The 20,042-nt window shown below is 35.0% G+C and overlaps 1 protein-coding gene across 1 annotated transcript in view; it reads left to right on the top strand.

Annotated features, from left to right (window-relative positions):
* TMEM232 (transmembrane protein 232) overlaps window positions 1-18,743 on the top strand; it is a 270,739-nt gene extending 251,996 nt beyond the window's left edge. Inside the window, 2 exon segments of the mRNA XM_032626528.1 lie at window positions 14,580-14,673; window positions 18,537-18,743. Coding sequence (XP_032482419.1) covers window positions 14,580-14,673; window positions 18,537-18,743 — 301 coding nt within the window.
* The last annotated feature ends 1,299 nt before the right edge of the window (window positions 18,744-20,042 follow it).

Raw genomic sequence — 20,042 nt, forward strand, 5'->3', positions numbered from 1 at the left:
AGCAATAGAATCTCACCTCAAGAAACAAGAAAAATCTCAAACAAACTAACCCTACACTTAAAGCAACTAGAGAAAGAAGAAAATAAAACCCCAAAGTCAGTAGAAGGAAAGAAATCATAAAGATCAGAGCAGAAATAAATGAAATAGAAACAAAGAAAACAATAGCAAACATCAATAAATCTAAAAACTGGTTCTTTGAGAAGATAAACAAAATTGATAAACCCTTAGCCAGACTCATCAAGAAAAAAGGTAGAGGATGCAAATCAATAAAATTAGAATTGAAAAAGGAGAAACCACAACTGACACTGCAGAAATACAAAGGATTATAAGAGACTACTACAAATAATTATATGCCAAAAAAATGGACAACCACAAACAAATTCTTGGAATGGTACAATTTTCTGAGACTGAACCAGGAAGAATTAGAAAATATAAACAGACCTATCACAAGTAATGAAATTGAAACTGTAATTAAAAATCTTCCAACAAACAAAAGTCTGGGACCAGATGGCTTCACAGGCGAATTCTATCAAACATTTAGAGAAGAGCTAACACTGATCCTTCTCAAACTCTTCCCAAAAATTGCAGAGGAAGGAACACTCCCAAATTCATTCTACAAAGCCACCATCACCCTGATACCAAAACAAGACAAACACATCAGAAAAAAAGAAAATTATAGACCAATATCACTGATGAACATAGATGCAAAAATCTTAAACAAAATGCTAGCAAACAGAATCCAACAACATATTAAAAGGATCATACACAATGATCAAGTGGGATTTATGCAAGGATTCTTCAGTATATGCAAATGAATCAGTGTGATACACCACATTAACAAATTAAGGAATAAAAACCATATGATCATCTTAATGCAGAAAAAGCTTTTGACAGAATTCAAAACCAATTTGTGATAAAAACTCTCCTGGAAATGGGCATAGAGGGAACCTACCTCAATATAATAAAGGCCATATATGACAAACCCACAGCAAACATCATTCTCAATGGTGAAAAACAATTTCCACTAAGATCAGTAACAAGACAAGGATGTCTACTCTTGCCACTCTTATAGTTTTGGAAGTCCTACCCATAGCAATCAGAGAAGAAAAAGAAGAAAAAAGGGATACAAATTGGAAAAGGAGAAGTAAAACTGTCACTGTTTGCAGATGATGTGATACTATGCATAGTAAATTCTAAAGATGCCACAAGTAAACTACTAGAACGAATCAATGAATTTGGTAAGGTTGCAGGATACAAAATTAATGCACAGAAATCTCTGGCATCCCTACATACCAACAACAAAAGGTCAGAAAGAGAAATTAAGGAAACACTCCCATTTACCACTGCAACAAAAAGAATAAAATACCTAGGAATAAACCTGCCTAAGGAGGCGAAAGACTTGTATGCAGAAAAGTATAAAACACTGATGAAAGAAATCAAAGATGACATAAACAGATGGAGAGATATACCATGTCTTGGGTTGGAAGAATCAACATTGTGAAAATGACTATACTACCCAAAGCAACCTACAGACTCAATGCAATCCCTATCAAACTACCAATGGCATTCTTCACAGAATTAGAGCAAAAAATTTTGCAACTCATATGGAAACACAAAAGACCCTGAATAGCCAAAGTAATCTTGAGAAGGAAAAATGGAGTTTTCAGGCTCCCTGACCTCAAACTATACCACAAAGCTACAGTATTCAAGACAGTATGGTACTGCCACAGAAACAAATATAGATCAATGGTATAGGATAGAATGCCCAGAGATAAACCCACACACATAAGGTCACCTAATTTACAAAAAAGGAGGCAACAACGCACAGTAGAGAAAAGGCAGCCTGTTCAATAAGTGGTGCTGGGAAAACTGGACAGCTACTTGTAAAAGAATAAAATTAGAACACTATGTAACACCATACACAAACATAAACTCCAAATGGATTAAAGACCTAAATGTAAGACCAGACACTATAAAACTCTTAGAGGAAAACATAGGAAAAACACTCTTTGACATAAACCACAGCAAGATCTTTTTTGACCCACCTCCTAGAGTAATGGAAGTAAAAACAGAAAGAAACTAATGGGACTTAATGAAACTTCAAAGCTTTTGCAGAGCAAAGGAAACCATAAACAAAACAAAAAGGCAACCCTCACAATGGGAGAAAATATTTGCAACAAAGGATTAATCTCCAAAATATACAGACAGCTCATGGAGCTCAATATCAAAAAACCAAACAATCCAGTTAAAAAATGGGCAGAAGACCTAAATAGACATTTCACCAAGGAAGACATACAGATGGCCAAGAAGCACATGAAATGATGCTCAGCATCACTAATTATTAGAGAAATGCAAATCAAAACTACAGTGAGGTATCACCTCATGCTGGTCAGAATGGCCATTATCAAAAAAGCTAGAAACAATAAATGCTGGAAAGGGTGTGGTGAAAATGGAACCCTCCTGCACTGTTGTTGGGAATGTGAATTGATAAAACCACTATGGAAAATAGTATGGAGATTCCTTTAAAAAATTTAAAAATAGAATTATCATATGACCCAGCAATCCCGCTACTGGGCATATACCCTGAAAATACCATAATTCAAAAAGAGACATATACCACAATGTTCATTGCAGCACTATTTACAATAGCCAGGACATGGAACCAACCTAAATATCCATTGAAAGATGAATGGATAAAGAAGATGTGGCACATATATACAATGGAATATTTCTCAACCATGAAAAGAAATGAAATTGATTTATTTGCAGTGAGGTGGATGGACCTAGAGTCTGTCATAAAAATTGAAGTAAGTCAGAAAGAGAAAAATACCGTATGTTAATGCATATATATGGAATCTAAAAACAAAAAATGGTACTTATGCAGGGCAGGAATAAAAATGTAGACATTGAGAATGGACTTGAGGACACAGGGTGGGAGGGGAAAGCTGGGGCAAAGTGAGAGTAGCATTGGCGTATGTACACTACCGAATGTAAAATAGTTAGCTAGTGGGAAGCAGCAGCATGGCACAGGGAGATCAGCTTGGTGCCTTGCAATGACCTAGATGGGTGGGATAGGGAGGATGGGAGGGAGGCTCAAGAGGGAGAGCATATGAGGACCTATGTATGCATATCGCTGACTCACTTTGGTGTACAAAAGAAACTAACACAGTATCGTAAAGCAATTATATTCCAATAAAGATCTATTAAAAAAATCAACTACAAGAAAAAGAAATTGTAAAAAACACAAACACATGGAAGCTAAACAATATGCTACTAAACAAGCAATGGATCACTGAAGAAATCAAAAAGAAAATCAAAAAATACCTAGAGACAAATGAAAATGAAAACATGATGATCAAAAGCCTGACATGCAGCAAAAGCAATTCCAAGAGGAAAGTTTATAGCAAAACAAGCTCACTTAGGAAACAAGAAAAATCTCAAACAACCTAACGTTATACCTAAAGGAACTAGAGAAGGAGTACAAAGCCCAAAGTAGTAGAAGGAAAGAAATCATAAAGATTGGAGAAGAAATAAAAACAAAGAAAATAGCAAAGATAAATAAAACTAAAAGCTGGTTCTTTGAGAAGATAAACAAAATTGATAAACCATTAGCCAGACTCATCCAGAAAAAGAGGGAGAGGATTCAAATCAACAAAATTAGAAATGAAAAAGTAGCTACAACAGATACCGCAGAAATACAAAGCATCCAAAGAGACTATTACAAGCAACTCTATGCCAATAAAATGGACAACCTGGAAGAAATGGACAAATTCTTAGAAAGGTAAAACCTTCCAAGACCGAACCAGGAAGAAACAGAAAATATGAACAGACCAATCAAAAGTAATGAAATTGAAACTGTGATTAAAAATTTTCCAACAAACAAAAGTCCAGGACCAGATAGCTTCACAGGTGAATTCTATCAAACATTTAGAGAAGAGCTAACACCCATGCTTCTCAAACTCTTCCAAAAAGTTGCAGAGGAAGGAACACTCCCAAACTCATTCTATGAGGCCACCACCACCCTGATACCAATACCAGACAAAGATACTACAAAAAAAGAGAATTACAGACCAATATCACTGATGAATATAGATGCAAAAATCCTCAACAAAATACTAGCAAACAGAATCCAACAACACATTAAAAGGATCATACACCACGATCAAGTGGGATTTATCCAAGGGATGCAAGGATTCTTCAATATATGCAAATCAATCAATGTGATACACCAAATTAACAAATTGAAGAATAAAAATCATATGATCATCTCAATAGATGCAGAAAAAGCTTTTGAAAAAATTCACCACCCATTTATAATAAAAACCCTCCAGAAGGTGGGCACAGAGGGAACCTACCTCAACATAATAAAGGCCATATATGACAAACCTACAGCAAACATCATTCTTAATGTTGAAAAACTGAAAGCATTTCCTCTAAGATCAGGAACGAGACAAGGATGTCCACTCATACCACTATTATTCAGCGTAGTTTTGGAAGTCCTAGCCACAGCAGTCAGAGAAGGAAAAGAAATAAAAGGAATACAAATTGGAAAAGAAAAAGTAAAACTGTCACTATTTGCAGATGACATGATACTATACATAGAGAGTCCTAAAAATGCCAGGAGAAAACTACTAGAGCTGATCAATGAATTTGATAAAGTTGCAGGATACAAAATTAATGCACAGAAATCTCTTGCATTCCTATACACTAATGATGAAAAATCTGAAAGAGAAATTAAGGAAACACTCCCATTTGCCATTGCAACAAAAAATATTACATACCTAGGAATAAAGCTACCTAGGGAGACAAAAGACGTGTATGCAGAAAACTATAAGACACTGATGAAAGAAATTAAAGATGATACCAACAGATGGAGAGATATACCATGTTCTTGGACTGGAAGAATCAATACTGTGAAAATGACTATACTACCCAAAGCAATCTACAGATTCAATACAATCCCTATCAAATTACCAATGGCATTTTTTACAGAACTAGAACAAATCATCTTAAAATTTGTATGGAGATACAAAAGACCCCAAATAGCTAAAGCAGTCTTGAGGGGAAAAAACAGAGCTGGGGGAATCAGACTCCCTGACTTCAGACTATACTACAAAGCTACAGTAATTAAGACAATATGGTACCGGCACAAAAAGAGAAACAGAGATCAATGGAACAAGATAGAAAGCCCAGAGATAAACCCATGCACCTATGGTCAACTAATCTGTGACAAAAGAGGCAAAGATATACAATGGAGAAAAGTCAGTCTCTTCAGTAATTGGTGCTGGGAAAACTGGACAGCTACATGTAAAAGAATTAAATTAGAACACTCCCTAACACCATACACAAAAATAAACTCAAAATAGTTTCGAGACCTAAATGTTAGACCAGACACTATAAAACTCTTAGAGGAAAACATAGGAAGAACACTCTTTGACATAAATCACAGCAAGGTCTTTTTTGATCCACCTCCTAGAGTGATGGAAATAAAAAGAAAAATAAACAAATGGGACCTAATGAGACTTCAAAGCTTTTTCACAGCAAAGGAAACCATAATCAAGATGAAAAGACATCCCTCAGAATGTGAGAAAATATTTGCAAACAAATTAATGGACAAAGGATTAATCTCCAAAATATATAAATAGCTCATGCAGCTCAATATTAAAGAAACAAACAACCCAATCCAAAAATGGGCAGAAGACCTAAATAGACATTTCTCCAAAGAAGACATACAGATAGCCAAGAAGCACATGAAAAGCTGCTCAACATCACTAATTATTAGAGAAATGCAAATCAAAACTACAATGAGGTATCACCTCACACCAGTTAGAATAGGCATCATCAGAAAATCTACAAACAACAAATGCTAGAGAGGGTGTGGAGAAAAGGGAACCCTCTTGCACTGTTGGTGGGAATGTAAATTGATACAGCCACTATGGGGAACAGTATGGAGGTTCCTAAAAAAACTAAAAATAGAATTACCATTTGGTCCGGCAATCCCACTACTGGGCATATACTCAGAGAAAACCATAATTCAAAAAGACACATGCACCCCAATGTTCATTGCAGCACTATTTACAATAGCCATGTCATGGAAGCAACCTAAATGCCAATCAACAGATGAATGGATAAAGAAGATATGGTATACATATACAATGGAATATTACTCAGCCCTAAAAAGTAATGAAATTCAGTCATTTGTTGAGACGTGGATGGACCTAGAGACTGTCATACAGAGTGAAGTAAGTTAGAAAGAGAAAAACATATCGTATATTAACGCATGTATGTGGAACCTAGAAAAATGGTACAGATGAACCAGTTTGAAGGGCAGAAATTGAGACACAGATGTAGAAAACAAACGTATGGACACCAAGGGGGGAAAAACTGCAGTGGGGCGGGGATTGTGGTGTGTTGAATTGGGTGATTGGGATTGCCATGTATACACTGATGTGCATAACATTGATGACTAATAAGCACCTGCAGTATAAAAAAACAAACAAATATAAAAAACAACTAATACTAAACTGTCTTTGGGTTATTTGTATGGAAATATGTTAATATAAATGTTTCAGACATTACATGAAATTTCTAAAAATCTTATATATTCTGGTATAATGTTATAAGTCATAAAACTCGTTATTACTTTAAAATGTATATATCAGAAATAACTAAATTTTCTTGTCAATTGCATTATTATGAGCTTTCATAAAATCTTTAACCATGGTCATTTTTAAGTCTTTTGTCATTTACAGACAGCTCTGGGTGTACTCTGATGCTTCTGCAAAAGTGTTCCTATAATAGGGTTTCATCTTCAAGGAATTCATGGAAAAGACTGACAAGTACAAGTTTCTGGTAACTGACTATACTGCTGAACTGCATGAATAAGCATTTTCAGAACTCTAATGGAAAACTGATGAATTCATAAAAGTGCTAACAAAAGATCAAGATGAGAAAAAAAATTAATTACATGGGACTGAGTGAACTGATGAGGATGATTATAATTTTTGTGACTTTCTGTTTGAATAAAAAAAAAAATCCCACAAGGACTCAGAGGCCAAAAATATACAAATCAATTTTCACTGCAAAGTAAAGGAGCTGTTACAGTGGAGGATTACTGGACTGAATGTCAATATTATGACATAGTATGAGTGTGTTTTGTGTTTGGTAATTGCAATCATTGTTGCTTTTGTTGTGGTCATCCATTTACAATGCTTGGTGTCAGTTTATTTATCTCTTGTAAAAATAAAATACAGTGTGTGTGTGTGAGAAAAAAATAAAAAGGATCAGACACCATGATCACAAGGGACTTATCCCAGGGATGCAAGAATTTTTTAATATCTGCAAATCAATCAGTGTGGCACACCACATTAACAAACTGAAGAATAGAAACAGTATGATCATCTCAATAAATGCAGGAAAAACTTCTGCCAAATTTCAAAATCCATTTACTTAAAGAATTCTCCAGAGAGTGTGCATAAAGGAAGCATACCTCAACATAATAAAGGCCATATATGACAAACCCATAGCTAACATCATACTCAATGGTGAAAAGCTGAAAGCATTTCCTCTAACATCAAGAATAAGACAAGGTTGCCCACTTTTGTTACTTGTATTCAACATGGTATTGGAAGTTCTAGCCACAGTAATCAGAGAATAAAAAAGAAATAAAAGGAATCCACATTGGAAAGCAAAAGTAAAACTGTCACTGTTTTCAGGTGACATGATACTATATATAAAAAATCCTAACGTTGCCACCAGAAAACTACTAGAGCTCATCAATGAATTTGGTAAAGTTTGCAGGATACAAAATTAATACACAGAAATCTCTTGCATTAATATACACTAACAGACTATCAGAAAGAGAAATTAATGAAACCAACCCATTTACCATCACATCAAAAATCATAAAATAAAATACCTAGGCATAAATTTACCTAAGGAGGTAAAAGACCTGTACTCAGAAAACTGTAAGACACTGCTGAAAGAAATTGAAGACAACACAAAGAGATGGAAAGATAAACCATGTTCTTTGATTGTAAGAATTAATATTGTTACAAGGGCCAAACTACCCAAGGCAGTGTACAGATTCAGTTCAATCCCTATCAAAATACCAAGGGCATTTTTCATAGAACTAGAACAAATAATTTTCAATGTATACAGAAACACAAAAGACCCTGAATAGGTGAAACAATCTTGAGAAAAGAAGAACAGACCTGGAAGAATCATGCTCTCTGACTTCAGTCTATACTACAAAGCTTCAGAAAACAAATCAGTATGGTACTGGCACGAAAGCAGACACATACATTAATGGAACAGAATAGAGAGCCCAGAAATGGTCACACACTTATGGTAAATTAATCTATGACAAAGAGGCATGGATACACAATGGAGAAAAAACAGTCTCTTTAAAAAGTGGTGCTGGGACAAATGGACAGCTACATGTAAAATAATGAAATTAGAACATTCTCTAACACCATATACATAAATAAACTCAAAATGGATTAAAGACCTAAATGTAAATAAATGTAAAGACCTAAATGTAAGACCACAACCCATAAAACTCCTAGAGCAATACATAGGCTGACATTTTTGGGGGGATCTTTCTCTTAAAGCACAGGAAATAAACAAATGTGACCTATTTAAACTTGAGCTTTTGCACAAAAAATGGCAACCATGAACAAAACCGAAAGACATCCTACTGGATGGGAGAAAATATCTCTAAATGGTATGACCAATAAGGGATTAACCTCCAAAATATATAAACAACTCAAGACCAAGAAAACAAACAACTTGATTTTTAAAATGGAAAGGAGATCTGAATAGACATTTTTCCAAAAAGGACATGCAGATAGCCAACAGGCACATGAAAAGCTACTCTACATCATTAATCATATGGAAAATGCAAATCAAGATCACAATGAGCTATCACCTCACACTTGTCAGAATGGCTTTCTTCAAAAAGAACCCATATAACAAACATTGGCAAGGCTGTAGAGAAAAGGGACCTCTTGTACACTGTTATTGGGAATGTAAACTGGCGCAGCCACTGTGGAAAACAGTATGGAGGTTTCTCAAAAAACTAAAAACAGAACTACCATATGACCTAGCAATTCCACTCCTGGGTGTATATCCAAGAAAACAGAAAACAACAAACAAACAAAAACTCAAAGCACTAATTAAAAAACAAACAAACATGCATCCCAATGTTCACTGCAGCATTATTTACAATTGCCAAGATATGGAAGCAACCTAAGTGTTCATCAGCAGATGAATAGATAAAGAAGATGTGGTATATATATGTACAATGGACTACTACTCAGTCATGAAAAAGAATGAAAATTTGCCATTTGCTACATGGATTGACTTGAAGGATCTTATGCTAAGTGAAATAAGTCAGACAGAAAAACTTTATGATATCACTTATATGTGAAATCTAAAAAATACAACAAACTAGTGAATATAACAAAGCAGAAAGAGACTCACAGATATAATGAACTAGTGGTTACCAGTAGGAAGAGAGAAGAGGAAGGGGCAAGATAGGGGTAGTGAACAAAGAGGTATAAACTATTATGTATAAAGTAAGCTACAAGGATTCCAAAAGAGGAAATAGAGCCAATATTTACAATAACTATAAATGGAGTATAACCTTTAAAGTTGTAAATCACTGTATTGTACACCTGTTACTTATATAATGTACATGAAATATACTGCAATAAATTTTTTTATTTAAAAATAAATAAAAATTTTAAAAAACAGACACATTAGAAGGATCATACACCATGATCATGTGGGATTTACCTCTTGAATGCAAGGATGATTCAACATATTTAAATCAATAAATGTGATATAACACATTGATAGAATGAAAGATAGAAACCATATGATTATCTCACTAGATGCAGAAAAAGCATTTGACAAAATTCAAATTTTCACATTTTCATGATAAAAACTCAACAACTTGGGTATAGAAGGGGTATACTTCAAGATAACAAAGGACATAAATGATAAGCCCACAGCTAACATTATACTCAATTACAATTATTTGGAATAAGTTAGGTTTAGAATCAGTGAAAAGTCCTATATCCATGACATTTTTGAGAATCATACATGCATGCTGGACCTCAAAAATGAAAATGAAGTATACTAGAGAAAATGCCAACCAATGAGTCTGTGCGTGTTCAATTTCTCTCATAAAAAAGTGGGATAAGGGATCAAGTCATTCAATTGCTGAACAAGGATATAATTCTGTGGTTTGTTTAAATAATACAGTATCTTCCCCTCATTGGGTAATTCCAAAGATTATTATAGTCTGCCTGAGATAAAAGCAAACAGAGGAACAGAGTGATAAATAATACTAAGTGGCAGGATGAAAATTTGCTTAGAGATCAGAGTCCAGAACCTGCTGAATTGATTAGGTCAGAGCGGGAGATGCAGGATTAAAGAGGTCTGAGACATGGTTATTCATGTGCTCCTGGGGAATACCTTCTAAAGCATGCTCACTCCATATTTTACGTCCTCAGAAGAGCTTGGGGACTTGAAAAACCATAACTCTATAAGGAACAGTATTATCCCTTGTTTTGGTTTTTTTGTGTGTGTTGTTTTTTCTTTTTGTAAGTATCTCTGTATATTTCTTATCCTTGATATATTTTTAAAAAAATGAACACGTCCTAAATGTCTTTTCTTCAGTCTGTAATCATCCTATTGGGACAAAACTATGCATAACTCATTCAGGAAATTTTCTCTTACTCTCAGACTAAGTTAAATTATGTCATCTGCCATGTTTGTCCACCAGAGAACCGTTTTACAGCAATTTTTCCAGTGTACTATAAATGTCTCTTTACATGTCTCCCTCCCATGTGAACTTTGAATTTCTGGACTGCAGTATCTAAGTTAAATTTTTTTCTCTTCTCAGTCCTTATAATAACATTCCTCCTGCAATAAATGTTAGAGCAAATGAATGAATAAAATGTGACCTTATCTGGGTAGCTAAGATAAGGATTTCAAGATGAGATCATCTTGAATTAGGGTGTATCAAAGAGAAATTGCACCAAATTAAACAGGTGAAGAAAACTTTACTCAAGTCTTGCAATAGGGGAGAGAGATTGAACTTAACTCCCCTGAAACAAAAGACAGGAGGTTTTTTGATGCTGATGTGAGCTAGTGGAAAAGTAGTGGAAGATGTTAGAGGAGAGGTTGGTCAATGTGATTAGGTCCTTGTGTTTGCTAATTGCCACCTAAGTTAGATTCCTACTCTTCCACAGAGACTGGAAGATAGGAGCACTATCTTTTGTGATGATTTTATTTTAAAGCGATGGCTCCCAGGTCCTTGAGAAAAGTGTTCCTGGATAATAGAACTGGCAAAAGGCTGGGAGAGGAGAAATAATTTACAATTGCAAGTTTTCTATAGTAAAAGCTCTAAGACAAGGGAGATCAGGTGCCTAGAGTCAGGAAGAAGCCTAAGTTTTAGTCAAGCTTTAGCTTTAGGGAAAGTTAAGGCTGTCTTGGTCACATGGGCCTTAAATCCACAGTGTCCTTGTGTCCTTGTAAGAGACAGAAAAGAAGCAGACATAGAGACATGGAAGGAGAAGGCCATTTGAAGACAGAGGCAAAGATGGGAGTGATATATCTACAAGCCAAAGAATGCTAAGGATTTCCAACAGCTACTAGAAGCTAAGAGAAGCCTGGAATGCATTCTCCCCAGAGCCTTCAGAGGAACCAACCCTGCCAACACCTTGATTTAGGACTTCTGGCCTCTAGAACTGTGAGAAAATGGATTTCTGGTTTTTAAGACTACCAATTTGTGGTAATTCGTTATGGCACACCAAGGATTGTAATATACCATGTTTCTGGGAAGATTTTTCTCTACTTCCCATTTAATTCCAAACATAAGAATTGTACATCTCATTTAAGCCTCATCTTAATTGTTTTGTCTTCCATTACTTTTTCTCTTATTCTCTTCTCTTTTAGTACCACCTAAAAGTCATGGCTTATCCCTCTGAATTTTTTTGATAATGATAATGACAAGGATAGTATAGCTGAAACTTGTTTAGTATTTGCTCCATCAAAGGTATTTATGTCTTATCCCTTTTTAATTTTTATAAATACATAACAAGGAAGGTACTATTATTTTTTTGTATTAAAAATGGAGACAGCAAGGAACAGAGTGATAAATAATACTAAGTGGCAGGATGAAAATTTGCTTAGAGATCTGAGTCCAGAACCTGTTTCTTAACCATTTTACTACATTTTTCTGTTTATATCATTGAATACTTATCTCTCTTATGTCTCATGTTGTATTATAGTTATTTATACATTTTTCTTTTCCAGTACAAACTATTCAACTGAGATAGCTAGAAATCAGGTGCACAAGCATATCCATCTAATCTTCCCATTTTAAAGGCTTTCTAACATTATGTATATTGTTATGCATGTCTTTATCTTAAACTTTTATAATTCAAGAAGGAATTTGAGGCAACTTGCTTGAACACCTTTAACCTTTAACTAATTTAAAAGTTCTGTCTCATTTATCTTTTCACAGCATTTAGCACAATTCTTTGAATATCACAAGTGCCCAAATTTTGTTGAATGAATATAGTTAACCCAAGTCTCAGCTGCAGATGCCCCCTAACTCCCCAGCATTCTAGAATCATTTTAATATTTCAATAGAATGGCTAGGGCCCCTATTCTACATGCAGTGGGAAGCTTACTGCTCTTCTGCCCCATAATACTTGTGAATCGTATGGGTTAGGAGAGGGCTCCATATATTTTCCCTGGTCACCTGTCACTTGAGTTATTTCCCTTTGAATCCCTGCTATTAGCTCCACTCTAACGACCTACCTCTGGAGATTGTCATCTTCTTGCTCTACTGGGCACTGCTCTGCTGACATAAGAGTGTTGTGTGGTAGACTCTTCTTGATGGCCTGGAATATAAAGGGGATTAAAACATGACAACATTCATTTATTCATTCAGTAATTTACCAAATATACACACATTCATTCAGTGTCTAGTGGCACTGTGTAGGTCACTGTGGAGTCAATGATAAAAAAAACAAAGTCTCCACAATCATGTAGCTCATATTTCTAGTCAGGAAAAAAAAATTTCATACAGGCTCACAGATAAATGTAAAGTTATGATTGAGATAAGTATGATGAAGGAAATGCCCATGGTGGATTGAGAGCTATGGTAGTGGGCTTGAACTGAGAAGCTGAAGAAAAAGTAAGCATTAACCAGCCCTGCAGCAGAGAGAGAGGAGGAGGAGAAGGACATTGGAGAAAGGGGTGGTGACAGCATGTGCAAACAAACAATAGTCAGGTGGAGCAAGGCACATCACAGTAACTGCAAGAAAGCCCATGTGTTAGGAACGCATAGACCTGGGCCCAGAAGGGAGAAAAGTAAGTCTGGAGAAGCCACGCAAGCCACTTAAACAAATGCACAGTCTACTTCATGCTTCCTCAACAAGGAATATAATCTTACTTACTCCTAAAGTTAATGCGGAATTACTGAAGAGTTTGAAGTCAGGGATTGACATGATCCACATTGTATTTTGAAAAAAAAATTCTGGCTACTGTATAGAGACAAGAATAAAAAGGGTAAGATATGGTGGATGCAGGGATTATAAAAAGGGAGGCCTTAATCCAGGTAAGAGATGATGGTTTAGATTAGGAAAATGATGATGGAGATGACGATAAATGGAAGGATTTGAGAAGCGTTTAGTGCAGCATAAAGCAACCTAGTGATATGAGAGAAGCATGTCAAAAAGGGTATAGACAACAACTTGAAAAAAGTGCATATTAGACATTATAGTCTTAAAAACTGATCAGACTTTTTGAATATGGAAATTTTCACCAGCTCTGTCTCTCCTTAAGGCTCTTTCCTAAGAGCTTTTCTTTCAAACCCACTTTCTCTCCTTCAAAACCATATTCTGTATCACCATTTTGTTGCATCACATATTTCTGAGCTCATAATTTCTTCATAATAAATTTAATAATATAATTATGTGGATGGTTTAATACTAAATCTCCACTAGTTTAGGACCCAGCTTTGTACTGCCAACACTTCCATTGAGCTGTTGCTAAATTTTCTGCCACAGTTCCACCCTTATTTGAGAGAAGTATTGAAGTCACATCATTTTTTTTCTTTTTTAATATATCTTAGATCAAATTCTTAGGCTTAGAATTCCACCAGAACTTCCAGGGTCATGGGGCTGTGTACAGCAACAGGCACTTTCATCTCCCTGTTGGGCATAGTCTACTTCAGGCTCCCTTAAGCCTTTCATACTCTAGCCTCTCATTTGCTACTGACCAGCTGTAGTATTTACAGCTCCTAGGAGAAGATTGCCTTTTTATTATTTTCTAGTTCTCATTCTATATGTCATGCCCTATCCTCAGAAATGTCAGTTTTAAGAACCCAAATGGCTTACAGAAACTAAAAGCTAATATGTAGTAGTCTACACAGAGTAGTTTTCTATGTTAACAATATAGAATCAAAAATCTTAATAATGAGGATTTGTAAATCTATATATTCTGGGGAGGAAGACTATCTATACCAATATTGGATCTGTTCTTGTGCTCTTTTGAAGAAAACATTCTTCTATACCAGAAATCCCCTTGTTTGCATATCCAGATTTTTTTACCAAGGCGGACAAAGAGTTGGCAAGAATCATTGACCATCACGTGAGATTGACTTTCTTAAACTAGAAGCAAAAGCTTTGTTCATTAAAGGCATTTTGAATCAGAAAGTGTAGTTCTGGGATGGAAACATTAATACATGGAACTCAAAAGTAGAACCATGATTGAGATTTGCCAAACTGAATTATATCTCACTGTACTATCTATATACCTCAGTGCCTTCATTGGGTTACAGAAAATTTGGCTTTCTGCCATTTACAAAATACTAGCCTTATCCTGTTTCCTGAATTAGTTCAGATTTTTTTGTGACAAGAATCTGATACTGAACACTGAACACTGAATTCTTCTGTAGTGTAGTTTTAACAACAGAATAAAAATCTTTTGACTCAATTTTCAGTGACTATTCTTTACCCCTGAAATATTAGAAAGACTTTCATCATTCTGTTCTTGGTATCAGTTAAATAAGCAGTGACAATACAAGGCCATTTACTTAACATATTTTAATCCACTAAGCTATATATTTTTTTTCTTTTTTTTTTTGCGGTACGCGCGCCTCTCACTGTTGTGGCCTCTCCCGTTGCGGAGCACAGGCTCCGACGCGCAGGCTCAGCGGCCATGGCTCACAGGCCCAGCCGCTCCATGGCATGTAGGATCTTCCCGGACCAGGGCACGAACCCGTGTCCCCTGCATCGGCAGGTGGACTCTCAACCACTGAGCCACCAGGGAAGCCCTCAAATCATTTTATGACTACTTCTTTTTAGGAGTAGAGTTGGAGTAGGAGAGAGAGTACTTATTTTTGTCTTTTCTTTTAATACAATATAGATTCAATCGCATATAGAATGTGTTTAAATTATTTTTATCACCACTTCAGTATTATTTCTCAGATTGTATTTATAGTCCCATGGTTTACATTCCTTTTAATTAGTGATATTTTTAGAAAGAATAAGTGATTATCTCTTTTACTGATCCCATTAAATAGTTATTTATCACATAGTCAATATTTTAGCCACCCTAGCAGTGGCCACAAGTATTGGGGTTTGGAAACTGAATGATACCCTGGAATCACAAAATGAGAACTATAGTATTGTTATTTTATTCACTAATAACATTCATGCTAAACCAGTATATCATATGTACAGGGCATTATAAAAAATTCCTAATGGTTCATAAATTGCAACAACTATAATTTTACCATTCACTTCAACTAACTTATCTGGAATATATTACAAAAGATAGCAGGTTGCCAATGTATATTTACACACATAACGTAGTGTAGTTTTAATAACAGAACAAAAATCTTTTGCCTTATCATTCTTTACCCTTGAAAGTTTCAAAAGACCTTGATCACTTTGTGATTAAACACATTGGCCTAAAGAGACAGAGGACAGTGTTTTGAGTGACAGAGAAGAGGCTAGGAAATGCCTCCTAAAAACCATCGTCTTTTCCTCCTTCCAAGGGTATAAGCAATATCTAAGCAATCACTGCCATCAATCTTTATACAGATGTGTAAAGGAATCCTTTCTGCAAATATGTTTGAGAATGGATAGGATCCAAATTGTTTGATCTGTGGCTAGCCTAATCAAATACTTAGCAGTTTAGTAGTATTGATTTGGGAAGGTTTATGAAAGTTTCTCTGGATATCACATTTTAAAAAGTATTCATCTATATACTATTTCCTTTGACATAGCTATAACTATAGTGCTTTGTACTTATATCTCACACTTTACAAAATGCTCTTACATTAGTTAATTTAATCCTTACAACAACTCTGTAAAACATTTACCAGTAAGAAGAATGTAGCTTTACAATTCAGTTAATTGTCCCAGGTTTTAAAGTTAGTAAATGACTGAGTCTATATATAAAACCAGTTACCTGGACTTCAAATCTACTTCTCAGTTTTTCATAGTTGCTCAACTTCTTGGCTTATAATTACTAACCTAAATGGGGGTGGGAAGGTGGAATCTGTAGAACTGACAAGAAACAAAAACACACAGCTACAGTTTTAACTGTACCTGTTGAATTTTATTGAATTTTACCAAGTGTCCCTGATATGCAAGGAATAGGGCAGATACCTAATTGTTCAGCAGACATTAAGGTACTGTACCTTTTACACTGCTGGTACTCTATAGCGTGATGACTGAATCCTGAGTGAATGGGCTGAATAAAGCAGTATGGTGCTTCTATTTCCCATCAACTTCAAGCATATCTGCAACCTCCTAGTTGCCACAATTGATGATAATAATGGGAAATAAAAGTAAAGACAATGATTTATCCAAATTGAATTTGTCATAGTCAACAGAGAAAAAAATGGGAAAAAGAAGTTTACATTTTTCTGGGGCTAACAAAAAGAAGGATTATACCATTATGGTGCATTCCAGCCAAGCCAAATTCTAACAAGGAACTAAAAGAGGAAGAGCTGCTTCCTGGTGGTTAGCAATATGGTACCCCATTACTGCTTTTATACATGCTGTTCAGGAAACCAAAGAATTCTATTTTACTGAGAGTTCTTAAGAATTAATCCTCTGTTGATTTTTCACAATGTAAAGATCAAAGTCATAAAGTACATAAAGGGTAAATTAGATGTCTTTGTTTATAGGTACTATCATTATTACACCAACTATTACTTTTATGTTATAACATAAAATTGGTGTTTTTTTCAAACAATTGATATTATTACGTAGTTTATTATATGAGAAAAAATTGTATGTCACAGATAGGTATCATAGAATTGTAGACTAAACCAAGGCCTGAATTTTAGCCTATGCTGGAATGTTCTGAAAGTTTTGCCTCAATTTTCTGGATATTTCATGTAAAAATGGCTTCTGAGAAATGACACTTATATGAGTAATAACTGTGTGTAGAAACATTCTCAAGATAAGTGCAGGAAACTTTCCTATTATGTCTTTAAAGCTTAACTGGAAATTTAAAAAGTAGATATGATTTTTTTGTTTAATATTTAATCTGAGTGTGTTGACATTTAAAAAATATTTCTTGCCTTTGGAAAGCTGAGTGATGGATTCTGAGGTTTAGTTTTGCTTATGAATATCTGTATATCCCAGATGAAAAATCACAGTCATAATTCCCAGCACTGGTATATAGTAATTTTAAATTAATTGATAGGTTGTTAAGCATAGTCTTGTTGTTTGTGAGTGTGCATGGGCAGAGGGTGACAAAATGATCAATATAGGCTGTGTCTTTAGGAATTTTTAACATTTCATGCTAGGGGTCATTCTGCCCTAAACTTCTTACCTGGCCTGACGAGGTGATTACCACCTCTTTTTGCCACATCTCTCATTAAAGATATTAGAAGGGGAAAAAAATGATTATTTGGTTGATTTACCATCATTACTTCCAACTACTTATTCCTAGTATTCCTGCCTCCAGAGAATAGTATTATTGTCATGAAATAATGTGGTCAATTGAGATGAATTCCTTAGTAGTATTTTTACTGGTCTGTTGCAAAATCAGTCTTTGCCCATTAATTTCATTTTCAGTCTCATAAGTAATAAATAATATCACTATGCCTTTCACTTTAATTTGGTTTTTATTTTGCTTTGGCTTGATTTTTCATTTTAGGATTCCATGCTATCATGTAAATACCAATATTGATGATGAAAGGAAATTCCTTTGGTGTATATAAATGTAAACCATATTATCTCTTTTTTTGGATTGTTGGTTTATTATTATTAAAAATGCTAAGGGAGAATTCTGGTTTTTGTGGGTGTTATACACTTTCTAACAGATGGCTTTTATGTTTTTCCAGTTTGGTAGAGTATAAATTCATGAAGAATATCTGTGAGAAAAACTAAGAGAATAATTGGATATAAGAATCTGCATTTTGAGAAGCTAAACTCATATGTTTTTTTCAAGAAAAATCATATATAAGTGATACTTTCTCTCTGTAACAGTGGCAGGAAGAGCTAAAGATGTGACAAAAGGAAGACACAATATGTGAGGCGGAAGAATGGAAAGATAAAGAGTTAGAGGGAAAAAATCGCTTCCAATAAATTATGAAGAGAAGAGAAGAGAAACTATGCAAGCAAACCAAACCCTATGAGCTTCCTCCTAGGGCTGAAGTAATTTCATTAGAAAAGAAAATGAGACCCCAAAACTGAGGTCTGTATGCCAGAAATTCATTGCATGAAAGAGACCAAGATAGCTACAGGCTAGGAAAAATTCCTTAATTAACTGTAAAGCATTTCTTAGAAAGGAGTTTATCCTGGTGCACATTCTTTAATAGTCATATCTTAGTCCCAAATTAACAGTTAGCACTTAGTCACATTTGAGTGAAGTATTTTACTAGATAAATGTTTTCAAGAACATGGCTAGAACTAATTGACTCTTATCTTGTGATCATATACATACTTAATGATTCTCAGAGTATTGATTTTCATTGGACAGTTAGATGAAAACGAATTGCAAATTATTAATGAGTCACAAATAAGAACTATTTCTTGAAAATGGAATGAACATCAACTGATACTCCTATAATAACTATTATACTAATAAAAGAGGTAAGGCCCCCACTTTGGATTTACATTTCATAGTCAATCTATGTCAAGTCAGATCCTCAAGAGACAGATGCTTTATCAGGATGTCAAATTCAAATGGCTTCCAGATCAAAAAGGTCACATAAATTAGTGAAAGGGCTATAGAATACCTACTCCATCTAAAGAAACTTCCCACCACTCCACTACACTCTGCAGTGTGTCCAGTGCTGTAGGATCATCTAGTCTTTCAAGAAGCCACCCTCAATCTTTTTAAAAATAAAAGTTGCTAAATTTCAAAATGTTGGCAACCGATTTTTTTAAAAAAATCACACACTTTTGGGTTAAATTTGACATGTGGGCCACAAGTTTGTGACCTATATTATATGAATTTACAGTACCATTCTTTAAGATAACAGTAACGTATGGTAGAAAAATGGAAGCAGGGAAGGGTGTTCCTCTTTTGATTCCCTACAGAGCTGATTCAAATTTATCTTGCTGCTCCCAAACCTTTTGACCCATCCTTGTCTTCTCATGCAGAGAATATGTAAGTTCTCAGAAATAATATCCCCCAATGCACCTTTCCAAATACTTTCATCAATCTTTGCTTTCCTCACATGTGAAAAGAACTCTCTCCCCTAGAAGGCCAGAGAGCCCCTTTTCTCTGAATCTGATCCCATCCAAATTCTTCCTCCATCAACTATTTACTATCCCCCTTAAGTCCCTCACTTCTATGCAAGGAGGTCTCAATTTTCTACCATCCGTCTATCCACACTACTCAGCGTTACCAAACCCTAACTGCCTTTTAAAGTAATAATCTTTCATATGGGTTGTAAAGAGATGGAATCACTGGTCTGTAAGTTGTGGGGAAAGCACTCTGGAGATCTAACTGCTACTTATAAGAATTTTTTAAAATCCTGCTGTATC

This window comes from Phocoena sinus, chromosome 3 (assembly GCF_008692025.1).
Source record: "Phocoena sinus isolate mPhoSin1 chromosome 3, mPhoSin1.pri, whole genome shotgun sequence".
Lineage (NCBI taxonomy): Eukaryota > Metazoa > Chordata > Mammalia > Artiodactyla > Phocoenidae > Phocoena > Phocoena sinus.